This window comes from Cygnus olor, chromosome 2 (assembly GCF_009769625.2).
Source record: "Cygnus olor isolate bCygOlo1 chromosome 2, bCygOlo1.pri.v2, whole genome shotgun sequence".
In the NCBI taxonomy this organism is placed as follows: Eukaryota; Metazoa; Chordata; class Aves; order Anseriformes; family Anatidae; genus Cygnus; species Cygnus olor.
The window spans coordinates 54,671,146-54,689,053 of NC_049170.1; the positions used below are offsets into that span (position 1 = coordinate 54,671,146).

A 17,908-nucleotide genomic window follows, 5' to 3' on the forward strand; every position below is an offset into this window, starting at 1 on the left:
TCTTGGGTCTGGTACTGTTTAATATCTTTTATCAACGACATAGACAATGGGATCCAGTGTAAATTCAGCAAGTCTGCAGATGACACCAAGCTAAGTGGTGCAGTTGATAGCAAAGAAGGAAGAGATGCCATTCAGAGGGACCGGGACAGGCTGGCGAAGTGTGCCCATGTGAACCGCATAAGGTTCAACAAGTCCAAGTGCAGGGTGCTGCACCTAGGCTGGGGCAATCCCAGACATGAGTACAGGCTGGGAGAAGAACTCATTGAGAGCAGCCGTGTGGAGAAGGGTTTAGGGGTTCTGGTGGACGAAAGGCTTGACATGAGCCAGCAGTGCGTGCTTGCAGCCCAGAAGGCCAACTGCATCCTGGCCTTCACCTGGCTTCTTCCAACACACATCAAAAGAGGCATGACCAGGAGGTTGAGGGATGATTGTCCCCTTCTGCTCTGCACTTGTGAGGCCCCACCTGGAGTACTGCATCCAGGTCTGAGACCCCCAGCACAAGAAAGATGTGGACCTGTTAGAACAAGTCCAGAGGAGGGCCATGAAGATGATCAAAGGGCTGGAGCACCTCTCCTATGAAGAAAGGCTGAGAGAGCTGGGGATGTTCAGTCTGGAGAAGAGAAAGCTCCAGGGAGACGTCATTGCGGCCTTTCAATACTTAAAGGGGTCTTATATAAGGGATGGAGAAGGACTCTACTCGGGTAGACAATGATAGGACAAGGGGGAATGGTCGTAAACTAAAAGAGGATAGATGTAGATTAGACGTTAGGAGGAAATTCTTCCCTGTAAGGGTAGTGTGGTACTGGAACAGGTTACTCAGAGAAGTTGTGGATGCCCCATACCTGGAGGTGTTCAAGGCAAGGTTGTATGGGGTAACCTGATTTGGTGGGTGCCCCATCCCTGCCTATGGCAGGGGGGTTGGAACTAGATGATCTCTGAGGTCCCTTCCAACCCAAGCCGTTCTATGATTCTATTTTCATTATACACTTATTACTGAGAGTGAGATTGACTGGTGTGTTTTTTTGCTTTTGATGTGACATAGTTACATTCTTAGATTAGGTATTGTGCTATCTGTTTAGTGAAGAGTTCTGTTGTTCTGAAGTAGGATCATCTGTGACCATATTAGCTGTAAGCAAGTTCCTATATTTTGACTGTAGAATATTGAGAACATGAAGGACGAGTAGTTGAGATCTTTGGATAATCGGGGAGGGCAGTACTGTGGTCAAAGTAACCAAAATGTTTTTGCATTGCAACTTTCTACTGAAATGTGGATTTATACTCATTCATTCTAGACAAGGAATTCCAACCTTTTAGTTCTCGTATAAATAAGCAATACATATGCCCGCTCTAAATTACTGCTACATATAATTAGCCACTTGCCTGTATTGCTGCTCTTAATGTGGGTTATAGCAAGAACTGTAGTTAAACTTTGTGTCATGGCTGCTGGAAGACTGTTGAAGACTGATGAAATTCACAGATGCTCTTTTTCTTCAGAATGTGGATTTTATTGATTGTTTTCAGCTTGGATGTCTGTTTCCAAAGAGATCCTTTCTTTTCATTTCTCATGAGTCATGTATCTTGAAGCTTTGTAAGGACATCAGGACCCTCATATATTAACCCAATGCAGCTGCTAGGAACTTCATGTGCTAAAAAATAAACAAGCTGCTATGTGTTCAAATACTGCTTGCTTTATGTTGTCACATACATTCTTTTGACCAGAGAAAGGGGGATGATTTTAGTCCTGCTTTACTAATTCAAGTCAAATATGTAGCAAAATAAGAGCTATTCTGATGCCCTTCATTTTATTTCATGGGTTATTTCTGACTATAGACTGTCATGGCAGAGAAGTGTAGGAAGACTGAAATATTTAAATAAATAAATAAATTAAAATGCCGTGGGCACTGTTTTTGTATCCAAAAATTGAATTAACCTATGTAACAGTTCTCCTAAAATTTCTTAAAAATCAAAGTTGTCAACTCTGTTTAAACAGACTTTCTGGAACTGTTGGATCTTATTTTTGAAGGATAGAAAATAAGATCAACAAATTTTCAAAATTTCAATATTTTTAAATAAAAAAGAATCCTAACAAGTACATGTTTTCTTAAATCTTGTTTCTAATACTACAAAAAGAAGGGAAGGCATAGGTCCTAACCTTGAAGCTCCAACTTCTTTTCATTTTATTTATTACTTAAAAAAGATAAAAATAAAAGAAAAGCCAAAGAATGATATTATTTTGAGGTCCTTTTTTGATTCTGGGAAGTATTCCATGACAGTTTAAGATGCATCAAGAGAGTAATAAGTTTGTCTCCTCTACTGATTTTTTTCATCCTGCATGGCATGTACTTTTAAAAAGAATATAGGAAATGAAATCTTAATTCCTCAGAGGTCCATCACATATCCTGCTGCATGCCTTGCATTAATGAAATGTGATGCGAAGGCTTGAACCTCTTAACATAATACAGATTCTTATCTTAAATTGACTCTGTCTGTTGAATGGTCCTTATCACTGCATGACTTCTCAGTTTTAAGGCAGAGTTAAGTAGAGATCTTTACCAGAGAAATTTCATGTTTAACCTCTACACCATATTTTCTTTTTTTTTTTTAACTGCTTGCCAAAAAGTTCTTCATAGCTGTAGTGCTGCCATTTAAACATCACATTTCATAACCAGCTGTTGCAATATGGAAAGATTAAGAGGACACTTTCCCAGCTACCTATGTTTCATTGTGACATCATTTAAAACTGAATTTTGTTTAGCTATCTTGCTACGGTGGAAGTTCAGTCATTTTGATAAAAGTTGGGGGGGAAAGATGGGATTCTATTTTTCTTTTTTTGGTTTGTTTGTTTTGCTTAATTCTGTTTTCCTTGTTGAAGAAGTGAGTGGCGGTATCACAAAGGCAGCCAGGTGCCTTCATACTAATTACATATCTCATTTTTACTTGAAATGTGAGGTAGTGTAGAGACTCTGATATCTTCATGTATAAGCGAAGTGTGGCAACATTTTCTAAGACGAAAGTGAATTTTAGTGAAAATGTGTTATGATACAAAGGAGAAAAAAAAACTGAAACAAGTGTATATGGGGAAAAGAAAGGAGAACAGAAAACAGGAAAATTCAGTATTGTAGCAGTTTGAAAGAAAATAAGTTCCTTGTAGCAAAAACCCTTCTGTTCTTTTTTTACCATGGTGACTGTTGAGTGCAATTCTCCCCAGATGCTTTGACTGAGAAAGGTCAGTAGACATGATAAAGTGTATTTTTATCCTTATCACATTCGTTTCCTTTTTACATGCATCTTCACAGAAAAAAAAAGTGAAGCAGTCTGTTCTTCCCATGGAGTACAGCCCATTTCCTGTTAATGTGAGCTTGCAAAAGATTTTCCGAGAAATCTGAGGCTGAATTACCATATGTGCTGTTGGGAAGGCCTGGGCATGCAGACGAAGGATTGCATTCTCCAGTTTCATTTTAAGTGGGATCTAAGTACTAGAAAATAATAAGATTGTTAACTTGGGTTAATCAGGTGTAACCTTCAAATATCCTGCAATATAGTAACAATGACTAAGCTGAACTGGGAATTGACATATGCAACTACTTTGCTCTGCCAGCTGCAGTTTTGGTTTTTGGCTTAAATCAGTAAAAGGTTTGCTGGAAAATTGCATCAAGTGGGTTTGATTTGTGGTATATTTCAGTAACTTATGGCTAATTCATTTCTGGGTTATCTTTTTTCCTTTTTCTTTCTTCTTTCAGGCAAGAGAGTGGAAATCTTAGGTGTGGAAGACTAGGAAAATAAACAAATATTTACTGGGATTCTTTTCCCCATTTACTACATCTAAACTTTAGCTCACAGGACCAACGAAGTGTACGCAAATCAAGCATGATACACACATAGCAAGCATGATTTGGTGGAGATAAAGGACATGTAAAGTGTAGCAGACCTTCCTGTTGCTATCATCTTTCCAGCCTTCTTTCCTCAATCTCACAAGAACAATTCTTCCAGCGAGTGTTCCAGGCTGTAACTGCCTGGCTCATGAAAATGGCTGTACATCATGGGAAGAGGAATGCAAAAGTACTGTGCTGTTCTATAGTTTGTTGATAAAGGATGGGAACATCTAGTGGAGTTTTTTATTTTTCCTGTTCATTTCCTACTTTGTCACTGTCCAGACCCATAATGCCTGTGTCCTCATGAAAAGAAATAAGTGGACTCTGGAGAAACCTATATGGAAGTAACATTTCTCTACTTTGGTTATACAGCTTTGCTGAAGTGATGAGTAAGCAAAGGTGCAGTGATTTTTTTTATTGAACATAAAATTAAAATTTGAGCTGAGAGTTTTCTTCCTTTCGGATTTGTTAACCAATAAGCTTTTTATTTTTCTTGATTCGTTAGTGCCATATTCTCCCAGTGCCATACGTAGCAGAAGCAGGGACTGATGAGACACCTTTGTGACAAAACCTGTGAGCTGCTGTCTGAATTGAAACACTTGACATGATTATTTTTCAAATGTTTTTGAATTTACGAATCTCCAGAAGGGGTTGATGTGGGCAACTGTATGTTGCATTTGTATGGGTTTTATTTTTTATTCTTATGTTTCAGGTGCTTATTAGTCTAAGACCATGGACCACACAGGTCTGCAGAGTAGGGGTTAAAAACAGAAATTTAAAGGGCAGTCAATGACTTGTTCATGAATAAATTAGTCATAAAAGAGACAGAGAATCAAACTGTGATTACAAAAAAAAAATTGCAAAAATAATTAAAAGTAGTACTTATGATTTGAGCTGTGCAGCGTATATGAGATTCAAAAACCAGTCATTATATTTGCCAGGAGGGAGAGTGCATGTTGTTCTAGGAATATCAGAAAATTACGAGATTTAATAAAAAGTTGAAATATGAAGTTTTGTTCTAATGCACTTTGTTTCAGGCGCTGGTGTATATCCAAAATGAAATGGAAATCAGCCTTTCTTTGAACAAAGACAGTCTGCAGGGATCTAGGAAAATGTGTGATGTTAATATTAACACAATGAATTTCCAAAGAGTTGGAAAGGTTTGGTTGTTTCCAGAGCCAGATTTGTTTGCTTGCTTATTTTCTCCAAACTGATTCCTAACCTTCCTGCTGAATATGGTACTCCCGGGGAGCAGAAGCATCTGCTTTCCAGAAATGTGATGTTATACACCATGTCAGCTAAATCCAGCAGCATGATGTTCTTGCAAGGCATAATACACTTCTTTCTTCCTTTCCAGTTTTATTGTAGCTACAAGGAAATTAAATGTGTTATCTGTGTTTCAAACTCCTCAGTGTCATTAGTTTTCAGTTGTCATAGAAACTTTTCAGGTTTGTTTGACTTTACTAAACAGCAAATAGGTCGTGTTCGACAATGCTGTAAAAGGAAAATGCATGCTCCAGAGTAGGTTTCTTCTGTTCTTCTTCATAATTTTCGTTTCACATGTAGTTTGTACTGAGAGTGACAGATCTCATGTCCCTTGTGAGTTTGTTTTTAATCTTTGAAAATGCTTTGTCTACATTGGAATGTGTAAAGTGAAAGAGGGCTAGCCATGCCTAAAGAGCATTTCAGACAAACATTAATATATATATATACATATATATTTTTTTCTTTGTTACTGTACCACTAAGTACTACAGTGCAGTGGAGCACTGGTATCTGTCTTTCAAAAGGAAACAACAAATTCAGTAGCATTAATTTCAAAATTAAATTTTCTAATAGTCATGATTAATTTTAAAAAGCACAGGTATGCATGGACCCCCATTTTCAGACAGAACTGTGAAGCAAATGAATATGATCCCCTATGTTAAACTACTATGCTTTGTCCAATTATTTTATCATATAGCAGTGGGTCATGTTTATTCATTGCTTAACTAATCTTCAGTCTCTAGGATGCCATTCAATTTTAGTTCACTGTTATGTCAGAAGTCATGCTGATTTAATTTGCTTTATGTTAATGTTTTCACATTGGCTCAAAAATTTAGCTTGCTTTTGATTCTTCTCGCAACGTCATTAAATGTTGAAAGAGGTCAAAATTTGAGGCTTTCCTGTAAAAATGTCACAATGCTACACAGTAGATTTAGGGGAGGAAGGGAGGCAAGCTAGTGTTCCATTGGTTTTGAGGTGTCTTGAAAGTTGAATTCAAATGAGAAGTTTTCAGGGCAAGATACCCTTATTGATTAGCTAAATATTAACAAAGGTAAAGAAACTCTGTGTTTTGAATGAACAAGGAGGGTAGAGCATCTCCTGTGGCATACATATAAGGCTGATGGGTGTTCCCTGTTTATACTTATTAAAAGGAAGATTTTTTTTTAAGTAGCAGTATCATTTTATGTTTCGTTTTAATGGTTTTATTTTTGCTTGACAAAAGCAATTTTATGGAGCTGTTGACAAGAATCTGTGATTTTTTTTTTGTGATAGGAGGGGAAGACAGGATAAAAAAAAATATTTATTTATTTTTGGAGCCATTTTTGCTCACTCCATAGCAAATATTTTTTTATTTCTAACCACATGCATCTAATTTCCTTTGAACTGTCTGTATGGCAGGGTGAGGACAAGAATGCTTTGCCCTGTTTAGTATTCTTGAAGTGCCATGACTGGGAGGTACACAAGTAATGCACATTAGCTATAAGATGTTGTCATGATGGTGTTAAAGGACTTTATATAGAGTCAAAGTTAATGGCTCTACTTGGAGTTAATGAGATGTGGAAGGTGTCTAGCGTCCTGTTATTTTTGATTTGTGGTATAACACTGGGAAAATCATTCCATTAATATAGGTCTCAGTTTATCCATGGAGAATAATAGTAACATTTCTCTTCCTCTTATGAGTGGTATTAGGGAAAAAAATACCAAAATGAGACCTATTGAGGTACTGTAACTTGCAGTCATGTTTTCCATGTGATGGTGCAGGTATTTTGCCTATTGCACTGTGTTTTCTGAGTGGAAAAGAACTGAGGAACTGGAAATGGTGTACCTGAAATGAATAGGACTCAAGTCCTGTTGAAGTATATGGAGAAAACTGGAGTAGAAGGATGTGGGAAGGAGGGGACGACTTTCACAATTTTGGTATGGAGTTTTTAAGATCATAAGATTTTTTTTATAGATTTTTTGTGTTCTGCATTACTTTTCTTTCACATGTATATCCTGTAGTCTTATGTATATGGCTTGTTTGCCATCTCTTTTCCATTTTCTCTTTCAGGACTAAAAGACGAGGAGATTTATAATTGGCACAGCTACATCTTAGAAAGGTCACACCATGCCAGTGTAGAAAGCAATGATAATGTCTTAAGAAAAAAGGTCAAACTTTCACTGAAACCTTTAGAAATTTGAGAAGTAGCTCTTCCATCATAACATGTCTGATACTCTTGGTTAACATGTTTTGCTTGGACATGAGAATATTATTTCAAAGCTCCAATTCATTTCCAAATCAGAGACTTGAAATTGGATCTTCCACATCTCAAAGCACCATATTAGTTAGCCATTGAAAAGATTTGTTTGTACTTTTAATTCTAGATTTAACAAGTAGCAGGAGTAGCAGTATTTGGCTTAGGGGCAACCATTTTAAAGACATGCAGTGAGCTTGAAGATACGGAGATTGGAAAGTATGGCCTTAGATGAACCAAGTTTGAAAGAATGGAGCTAGATGCTCAGCACTGAGTACGTGTATGTTTTATACACAGACTTTTATCTGAGGCGTTTTTTCCCCACAACTCATTTCCTCACTCTTCCCCTTAAGTCAGAAGAAAAAAGCATCAATATGGTCCTGCTAGTTGAGATAGTTAACGTCAAGCCCTTTGTTGCTGGCATTCTGTGTTCTCTTTCTGTAGTAAGGTGGAGAGAGCTGTCACTTCTATCAGTGACAGAATACGAGGCATTTCAGTAGTGTCTTAACAAGCTGCAGAACAGCTTCAAAACGTGAAAAATCAAAAAGCTTCCTATTCCACGTTCCATTCATTAGTTATTCTGGAAAACTTTCAGACTATCCAGTGCTAAATTGAGCAATAGGAAAAACATCCCTGTGAACTGACAGACATGAGGTAAAACTAGCTTATGTTTTTATTTTATATGAAATAACATATCTAGTCTGCTTATTTGTTCTGGGAGGATATGTACTGAGTTCAGCATCTGTTATGAGCCTTCTGGCGAAGAGCGAAACAGGTGGTGTGTTTTCCAAAGCACAGTGCTTGTGGAACCCATGAAATCTCATTGTGAAGAGATCCCCAAGTGAATCCAAAACCTCTGTGTTTTGCATTTGCCTGTATGGATCTGTTTATTTCCTCTAAGTAACAGTGAGTGTCCTAAGGGAACTGTGAAATAGTAGTGATAAGGTTATAATGATATAGGTATGTGTTTTATATATCCCTTTTGATCTACTGAGAACAACTTCGAAGTTTCAATCAGATTAGGGTTTGTGGATGGAATTAATAGCACCAGTCAGTCTATATGTTAGATAGATTGAGAATAGAGATTTGCAACTAGAATGCATCTGAACCTGCAATAGGAGTTTATTTTCTTTTCGTTTCTGTGGTGGAATCTTTGCTAGGGAGAAAATGAACACCAGTGATCTGCCAAAAAAAAAAACAACACAGTTGATAATTGCAAAGCTGCATCTCTATGTCAAAGCATTGTTCCTGCAGCAGGTCTTGGTCATTTTCAGTTGGTAATGCTACTGATGTCTGCATGGGGAATTGTGTGGCCATGTAAGTATGTTGGGGCACTTGTCAACACACATGCTGGGGTACCCATCTTGGGCAAATGCTGGTATTCCTAATATGGGGAAACATTGTGTTCCTGAGTGTGTATGTGCTGCTTTAAATTTTATTTTTAACATTTACCAAGCTGGAAGTTACTTCACTGTCCTTAAGTTGGTCAGCAAGTTGGTTCAGCAGAAAGAATCATAGAATGTTTTGTAGAACATCTAGTTCTAGCCCCCCTGCTGTGGGCAGGGGCACCTTCAAAGCCCCATCCCACCTGGCCTTGAACACTGCCAGGGATGGAGCATCCACAACTTCAGTGGGCAACTTGTTCCAGTATCTAACCACCATTGTAGTAAAGGATTTCATACAACTAATTTAAAATGACCATCTTTTAGTGTAAAACTGTTACCACTTGTCCTATTACTACAGTCCCTGACAAAGAGTCTCTCCCTGTCTTTCTTGTAGGCCCTCTTTAAGTATTGAAAGGCTGCAATAAGGTCTCCCCAGAGCCTTCTATTCTCTAGGCTAAATAATCCCAACTCTCTCAGCCTCTCTTCACAGGAGAGGTATTTCAGTCCTCTGATAATTTTTCTGGCCCTTCTCTGGACCTGGTCCAAGTCCATGTCTTTCTTGTGATGGGTACTCTAGAACTTGACGCAGTACTCTAGGTGGGGTCTCTTAAAAGGGGAAGAATCCTGGGCATCTAGTGCTGGTGCTTGCCAGTAAAAGTTGGGTGGGTTGAGTTCCCCTCCCCCGGCAATTTTAGTTTAAAGCTCTCTACACCAGCTTGACAAAACTGTAGCCAAAGATGCTCTTCCCCTCCTCTGACAGATGAATCCCATCATTCCCCAGTAGACCAGGTTCCTCAGAGTCCCATGGTCTAAAAAGTCAAATCCCTGGATATGACACCCATTCCACAACCACTCATTGATCTGCTGGATTCAAGTGGTCCTTTCAAAGCCTTTTCCTTTGACCAGCAGGATCAAAGAGAAGACCACCTGTGCTCTAGAGCCTCCTACAGCTGCTCCAAGGGCTCTGTATTCCTTCATGATATACCTTGGACTGCTCATTGACAGTGTTGTTGGTGCCCACATGAAAGAAGAGCATTGGATGGAATAGTCTGTGGACTGTACAAGTTTCAGTAGACTCTTGGCAAAGTCACTAGTAGGCAACATACCTCTCTTGAGAGTGGGTCTGGCTGGCAAATGTGAAGAGAGTCACCTAAAACTATCACCTTTTCTTGATCGCCTTTTCTTGATTGCACTGGTTGTTATACAGGGAAAAGATCAAGCTGGCTTAGTCAGGGCCAGTGTCTCTCATGATATGATGGATCCTTCCTCTTCAGTCCACAGAGCAGTGAAGTTGTTCTGCAAGGGTACCTCAGGCTTCAGGGGTAGTCTCTTCCTCCTTCCTATCCCAGGAAGTGTTTCAGGTCAGGCTGTATGGGGCTTTGGCACTTTGCTCATCTGGAAGATGGTGTGTGTGTGGGGGGGGAAACGACAAAATGATCTTTAAAGGTCCCTTCCAACCCAAACCATTCTATGATCCTATTACAAATTGTAGTCAGCTACACTGCAGCTGTAATAACAGCTTTACCATTACAACTAACATTCCATCTGTATCTTTATCCTCTAGAGTCCAGAAATAGTTTCACAAGGTTGAAAAATTCACATACAAATTTTATACAGAACAGGGATCACTTCATCCACCACTAAAATATAGTCACCTCTGGAACAAAACAGCTGTTAAAATGGCACTCTGCAACACTTCAAAGGAGTTTAGGATAAGAAGTGCAAACTTTATGTAAGTGAAACTTCATATTTATCTTGCCCAATTAAAGCATAAACTAAAAGGGGTGGGAAAAGAAGAGGTAAAAATACCCGATGAAACATGTTCTTCTTCATAGATTTCACTGGCATGCTTCCAAGTGCAGACTAAGTGACAGTAAAGAAGTAGTTGGTATTGAACCTTACTTCCCTGTAAAGTGCATTCAAACAAGGACTGAGGGAAAAAGAAGTGTCAGGAAACTGCTTTCTGATTCTGGGTAAACAACCAGACTATCTTAAAATAGAACAGACAATAAAAACAAAACACAGTGGGAGAAGGACTTGGGGATACTGGTGGAAGAAAAGCTTGATGTGAGCTGGTAATGAACACTTGCAGCCCAGAAAACCAATTGTATCCTGGGCTGCATAAAAAGAAGTGTGGCCAGAGCCATGAAATGGATCAGAGATCAGCAGGAGAGCACTTGAAGAGCAGCACAAAGGAATTCCAGCCACTTCATCCAATAAAACAATTAAATCAGGGGACCAACTTAAATGCCTCTATGGAAATGCGCATAGCACGGGGAATAAACAGGAGATGTTAGGGACGTGCACATGCCTGAATGGCTATGATCTCATTGGCATCACAAAGATGTGGTGGGGTGGCTCCCATGACTGGAGTGTTGGAATGAAGGATACATTAAGGAAGGATACATTACGGCTCTTAAGGAAGGACAGGCAGCGGAGACAAGGAGGGGGCATTGGCCTCTATGTCCATTACCAGCTGGAGTGCTTGGAGCTCTGTCTGGAGATAGATGAGGAGCTAACTGAGAATTTATGGATTAGGGTTAAAGAGAGGACATGCCTAGTTGAGATTATAGTGGGAGTCTGCTACAAGCCATACGATCAGGAAGACTGAGTAGATGAGGCCCTGTTCTAGTTAGATTCTGGGGGCTAAAGCTGACTGGTTCAGCCCAGCAAGGATCAGATGAGCTATATATATATATATATAAAGCAAACGAGCTATTTGGGGATCTCAAATATACTTACGCACATGCACACACTTGAGCAGCGATAGAATGCTGCTCAAGAGTAGATAGAATGCTCAAGAAAGACAAAGAATTTAATAATGAGTGTGCTTGTTAAAATACCGACCCCAGGGTGATGACAAGGGTAGCGATGAGTGTGATGCTTTTCCCAGTCATTGATGTCATAGATAATTATCCAGGTCATGGCTGGCATCCTACCGCTGTGGTAGGTGTCAACATCTTGCTGGTGTCCCTGCGGAGGCAATGTTGACCTTGTTTGATGTTCCTGCTTCCTCAACGCAGAACAACTTGCTCTGTTTATATATATGTTTATATATAGGTTTTGCCCCTGCATGCTCCCAAACCTGAGGCAGCGCACAGTTGGCGGCCCTGGCCTCAGGGGAGCACTCAGCAGTCCTTGATAGGCTACTGCGATCACACACAGCCATGTAGCCAGCGCGTGCTGTGCGGATGGCAGCATTGTCTCATGCCGGATGACTTGCGGCCCGGTGTTGTATCACTGAACAAGCAGTATGTATCATTGCAAAGTCGGAGTTCCACCTTGCTAGTCTTACAACAATGCCTGTTTCACATAGACCTAACAGTTTTTAGCCTTAACAAAAGGCCCTCTATAGACAGGTAGGAGTAGCATCACATTCACAAACCCTGGTCCTCATGGGAGACTTCGCTACGAAATCTATTGGAGGATCAGCACAGTAGGGCATAAGCAATCCAGGAGGCTCCTGGAATGTGTGGATAATAACTTCCTTCCCCAAGCGGTAGAGGAGCCAAGGAGGAGATGCTATGCTGGACCCCCCAGGGAAGCAGTCATGGCACTGAGCCTACTGGTGTTCAAGAAGCATTTAAACAATGCTCTTAGACACGTGATCTGATTTTTTTTTTTTTTTTTTTGGGTGGTCATTTCTTTGGGGACTCAGGAGTTGGACTTGATGATCCTTGTGGATCCCATCCAACTCGGATATTCTATGACCTCATTCTCACCAACAAGGAAGGGTTGATTGGGAATATGAACGTTAAAGGCAGCCTTTACTGCAGTGACCATGAAATGGTGAAGTTCAGGATCCTGAGGGCAGCGAGGAAGGGAACACAGCAAGCTTACAAACCTGGACTTTGGGAGAGCAGGCTTCAGCCTTTTTGAGGGATTTGCTTGGTAGAGTACCATAGGACAAATCCATGGAGGAAAGAGGAGCCCAAGAAAGCTGGTTAATATTCAAGGATCACCTCCTCCAAGCTCAGGATCGATGCATCCTAACAGTAAGTCAGGCAGAAATGCCAGTAGGCCTGCATGGGTGAACAAGTTGCTCCTGGCTGAACTCACAGAAAGGAAATGTACAGCAAGTGGAGGCAAGAGGGGGTAACATGGGAGGGATACAGAGACATTGACCACCCAGAGAGTAAGTTAGGAAAGCAGAAGCCCAGATAGAATTGAATCTGGCCAAAGATGTTAAAGGCAACAAGAAGGTCTTCTATAAATATGTCAGTGATAAAAGGAAGATTAGGGAAAATATGGACCCTCTCCTGAAGGAAACAGGAGACCTGGTTACAACTGACACAGAGAAGGCTGAGATACTGAACAGATTTTTTGCCACAGTCTTCACTGGCAAGTGCTCTACCCCCATAGCCCAAGTCCCAGAAGACAAAGGGTCAGGGACTGGAAGAATGAAGAACTGTAGGAGAAGATCAGGTTTGAGACCATCTAAGGAACCTAAAGTTTGCTGATGATACCAAGGCGTGTGGTGTGGTCGATACACTGGAGGGAAGGGATGCTATCCAGAGGGACCTTGACAGGCTTGAGTGGTGGACCTGTGTGGACCTCATGAAGTTGAACAAGACCAAGTACAAGGTCCTGCATGTGAGCTGGGGCAATCCCAATCAGAAATACAGGCTGGCCAGAGAATGGATTGAGAGCAGCCCTGAGGAGAAGGACCTGGGGGTGTGAGAAGCTCGACACGAGCTGGCAATGTGCTCTTGCAGCTGAGAAGGCCAACCGCATCCTGGGGCGCATCAAAAGAAGTGCAGCCAGCAGGTTGAGGGAGGTGATTCTCCCCCTCTACTCTGCTCTTGTGAGACCCCACCTGGAGGACTGTGTTCAGCTCTGGAGCTCACAGCATAAGAAGGACATGGACCTGTTTGAGTGGGTCCAGAGGAGGTTCACAACCTGATCTAACGGTAGTCATCCACCATGGCAAGGGGGGTTGGAACTATATGAACTTTAATGGCTCTTCCAACTCAAACCATTCTGTGGGGCATCCACAACCTGTCTTGGCAGTTTGAATGCTTCAGTGTCTTCTGAGTGAAACCTTTTTTTTTTTTTTTCACAGAATTTGAAATTGTCTTTTGAAGTAATATTTCTAAGTTGTTAAACATTATATATTGCTTTATGCACAGTAGTCTCTTTCTAGACATGTGGAACAGGACACACTGAAGTTTGGTGCAGTTTTATATAGCACCAATTTAGTTCCAGTGCTACTTACTTATTTCATTTGGATGAGTGTTTTTCAAGGTGAAATAGTTCTTTTGTTCTCACATGATGATCCTGAACGGTGAAATCCTTAATCTAGGTTATTTTCTTTTACGAAATGCCAAATCTCGCCCTTGTTGAAGTCTAAAGCAAGACTTGAGAGCTTTTTACCCAATCTTGCCAATGTACTTCCCTATTACGTTATGTTAATTTCATGCCAATTGGAGAGTCATAATTAAAAAAGCATGTACTGATGGTTGTACTTCTGGTGATTTTTTTCCCTGTTAGATTTTCCTAGTAGTGGATGGGCTAAACTTCTTAAAAGGTTTGCTTTGAATTAAAACAGATACAACTTAATGTGTTTTAAATCCACAAACAGAGATTTTACATAGTACTTAAAGACTGAGCCAAGATAGTTCACGTTATCAATAACCCACACAAGTGTTCTTTTCCATCAAAAAGCATAGAATGAGAAATCGGACAAAATAAAAGAGGGAATGCACAGCATACCTCTTTGTGTATTCTGTAACTTGGAGTAAAGCACCCTCAGTAGTTGAACGTTGGTTTACAAAATCTGAATTAAGGGGATGATGATGTAAAATCAATTTGTTTCCATATCTGTTTGAAAGATAGTTTGGTTGTTAATACTGTAGAATGTATGTGTACTTCTGAATGATTCATTTTGTTTGTTGTGTGAATATGCTAGAAGGGGATTTCTTATAATATATTTTAACTGTCTGGAAAAATAAAGTCTGTTTTGTTCATTTTTCTCATTTTGCAGGCAAACAACTTTGAGGCCTTTAAAAGTCATGTAACCAGAACTGTAAGTAATTACATTTTATTTATTTATTTTTCTTTTACTTGGTCTGCTATTTTCCTTTTTGTTATTTCTCGTTTTATTACATCCTTACAAAGTGTTCATTGCTAGCCCTTTTCAGGGCATGCTCTTTGGCTTCTACACTGAGAAAAATTGTCTTTGGGATTCCTTATGTGCTCTCTTCCTCACCTCCCCCATTTTGTGCATGAACAATGAAATGAACTTTGTGATCTTGTTGTGGTTCAAGCATGGCAGGCAGCCAAGTACCACAAAGCTGCTTTCTTACTGTCCCCAGATGGGATAGGGGAGAGAATCAGACAGGTAAATCAATCTGAGAAAACTCATGGGCTGAGATAAAGAAGTTAACTATGTAAAGCAAAAGCTGCACATGCAAACAAAACAAAACAAGGAATTCATTTGCCACTTCCCATCAGCAAGGAGATATCCAGCCACTTCCAGGAAAGCAGGCTCATCATGTGTAATGGTTTCCTGAGAAGATATATGCCATCACTCTGAAAGTGCTCCCTTCCTCCTCCTTTACCCCAGCTTTTATTGCTGAGCATGATGTCATATGGTATGGAATATCCCTTTGGTCAGTTTGTCCTGGCTGTCTCTCCTGCCAACAACTGGCAGGGCAGCATGAGAAATAGAAAAGTCCTTGACTCTGTTTAAGCACTGCTCTGCAACAACGAAAACCATTGTTGTGTTATCACTACTATTGTCGTCAAAAATCCAAAGCACAGAATCATACAAGCTTTTACAAAGAAAATTAACTCTATCCCAACCAAAACCATAACAGTTCCTTTATCTAAGTCAAGCAGAGGAGAATTAAAGAGAAATACTAAAATGTTTGTAGACTGATGACTTTCAGAGGGGTTCAGGAATTCAAGAGAGACTTTTTTCAGCAAGAACAGTTAAGAGTTCTTCTATTGTGGTCAATATGTAATCAATCTTTTTGCATTTATTTGTTCAAATGTGCCACATTATTTACAAAACAAATTAGATGTTCTTTACCAACTCTTTGTTATTATTGCTGGTATAGTTCCAGTGGTACAAGTAATAGTAAATATATTTACTGTAGTGCAATAGAACCTAGTCTTCTAAGTGATGTAGATATTTCTGTGAACGGGAAGTATTCAATATTTTAATACTGGTATCACTTATGAATATACTTCTAGCACAATTTCTGTGAAATAAGTAAAACAAGGAAGGAGCAAAGGTCTTTTTGAGAACCTTTGTAATTATGTTTTATCAGAGATGCCAAGTTTCTCTGATCCTGAAATAAATCATGGTAGATAACTATAGTTAACTATCTGTTAACTGTGATGCAGGTATTTGATTCACCACTGTAAAGGTGAAGTTGGCATTTAAAAAGGAGCAAGAGTAAAGACTTAAAAGACATATGTGGCCTTCACCAATTGATTATTAAAGAGCAGCTCTCTACTGCAGTAAATGAGCATCTATTTTGCTGTGTTTGTCTTGCATGTTGCACTTTTTTCCAGTGTCATCTGTGGTTCAGTGCTGCAGGCTTCTTCTGGTGTCACTCTTTGCATACTGTGACGAGTTCTGATCCTTGACTACCTACGTAGGCAGGAGACAATCACAAAGGCTTTGTTGTCAGTAGTGTAGTTTGTTTGGGGTGGCAATAATGTTTTTTGTACAGCCAAGGTAATCTCTATCCACACTGGATCCATACTGTTATCCACCGTTTCCTTGTAAAGTTGTAGTTATCTTTAAGTTACTAGACCATATTTATTGAAAACAGCTAAAATATCTAGTGACAAAATTTTGTCTATTTGCTTCATTCTGCTTTTTAGACAAATCAACTAAAAATAAAAAAAATCAGAATAGAAAAAACTTCTTAGTTACATGCATGTGAATAATTGGTTTTGATGGCTGTTTCTAATGTAACAAACATGAAGCAAAATGAGACATATTGTGAGGAAAATATTTTTTTTTGTTTGTTTTTAGTAGGAAGTTGTTAGCTTAATTCTGTTACATCTGAACACATACGAGCTCTTTCTCTTTGCAGTGGTAGCTTACTAGACAAGCCAAGATTTTGTTTCTCCTCTCAGGCCCTTTTTTTCTTTCTGTACTTGTGGTAGCTCATGCACAGCTAGCCATTCTGAAGACAGTCTTAGTGGCAAGCTATGTGTTTTTTTTTTTTTTTTTAGCTGTGCCTTTTGGCCTATTATGTTTTGTATTGGTTATTATTGGCCCATTAATGTAGTGCCTGAAATACTTACTAGCTACTTCCCACGGATTGGTACCTACGACATGGATGGAAGTAAGCAGGTCATTGGGAAATAGAGGAAAGTTACCAACTAAAACACTCTGAGAGGAACACCTACCCTTGTTTGAAAAAGAGAGGAGGTGGAAAGCTGCAGGGCTGTGGGATTCATAAATGCTGTCTTCAGACAGTGGAACAAGATGCAGCCAGTGCCTTCATGGGGCTGTTGCAGTTCTGGTTCTGTGATCCATGACTGCAGCTCACACCCTGCAGCTCACGCCCGCCACTGGCCAAAGTTGAGTAATGCTACTTATGCCTTTGTGAGAACATATTTAAGAAAAGAAAAAATAGCTGCGCAACAGCAGCTGGGAGAGTGGAGTGACAAAATGTGAGAGAAACAACCGTGCAGATACTGAGGTCAGTGAAGAAGGAGGGGGAGGAGGTGCTCCAGGTACTGAAGCAGAAGTTTCCCTCCAACCCATGGAGAGGCCTGTGGTGGAGCAGCCTGTCCCTCACAGGCCATGGTGTACCATCACAGAGCAGATCTCCATGCTGCAGCCTGTGGAGGAGCCTGTGGTGGAGCAGGTGGATGTGGCCTGGAGGATTCTGCAGCCCATGGAGAACCCACACAGGACCAGACTCCAGACCAGAACTGCAGCCTGTGGAGCAGGAGGTCTGGTGGAACTGCTGCACATGGGGGACCCATGCTGGAGCAGTCTGTTCTTGAAGGACTGTACCCCATGGTACGGACCCATATTAGAGCAGTTCTTCAAGAACTGCAGTTTGTGGGAAGCCCGTGCAGGATCAGTTCAGGAAGGACTGCATCCTGTGGGAGGGACCCCACACTGGAGCAGGGGAACAGGGTGAGGAGGAAGGAGCAGCTGAGACAGTGGTATGGAATGA

At 40.2% G+C, this 17,908-nt stretch overlaps 1 protein-coding gene across 1 annotated transcript in view; it reads left to right on the forward strand.

The window, feature by feature from the left end:
* TNS3 (tensin 3) overlaps window positions 1-17,908 on the forward strand; it is a 255,871-nt gene that overhangs the window by 103,106 nt on the left and 134,857 nt on the right. Inside the window, 1 exon segment of the mRNA XM_040549792.1 lies at window positions 14,740-14,781. Coding sequence (XP_040405726.1) covers window positions 14,740-14,781 — 42 coding nt within the window.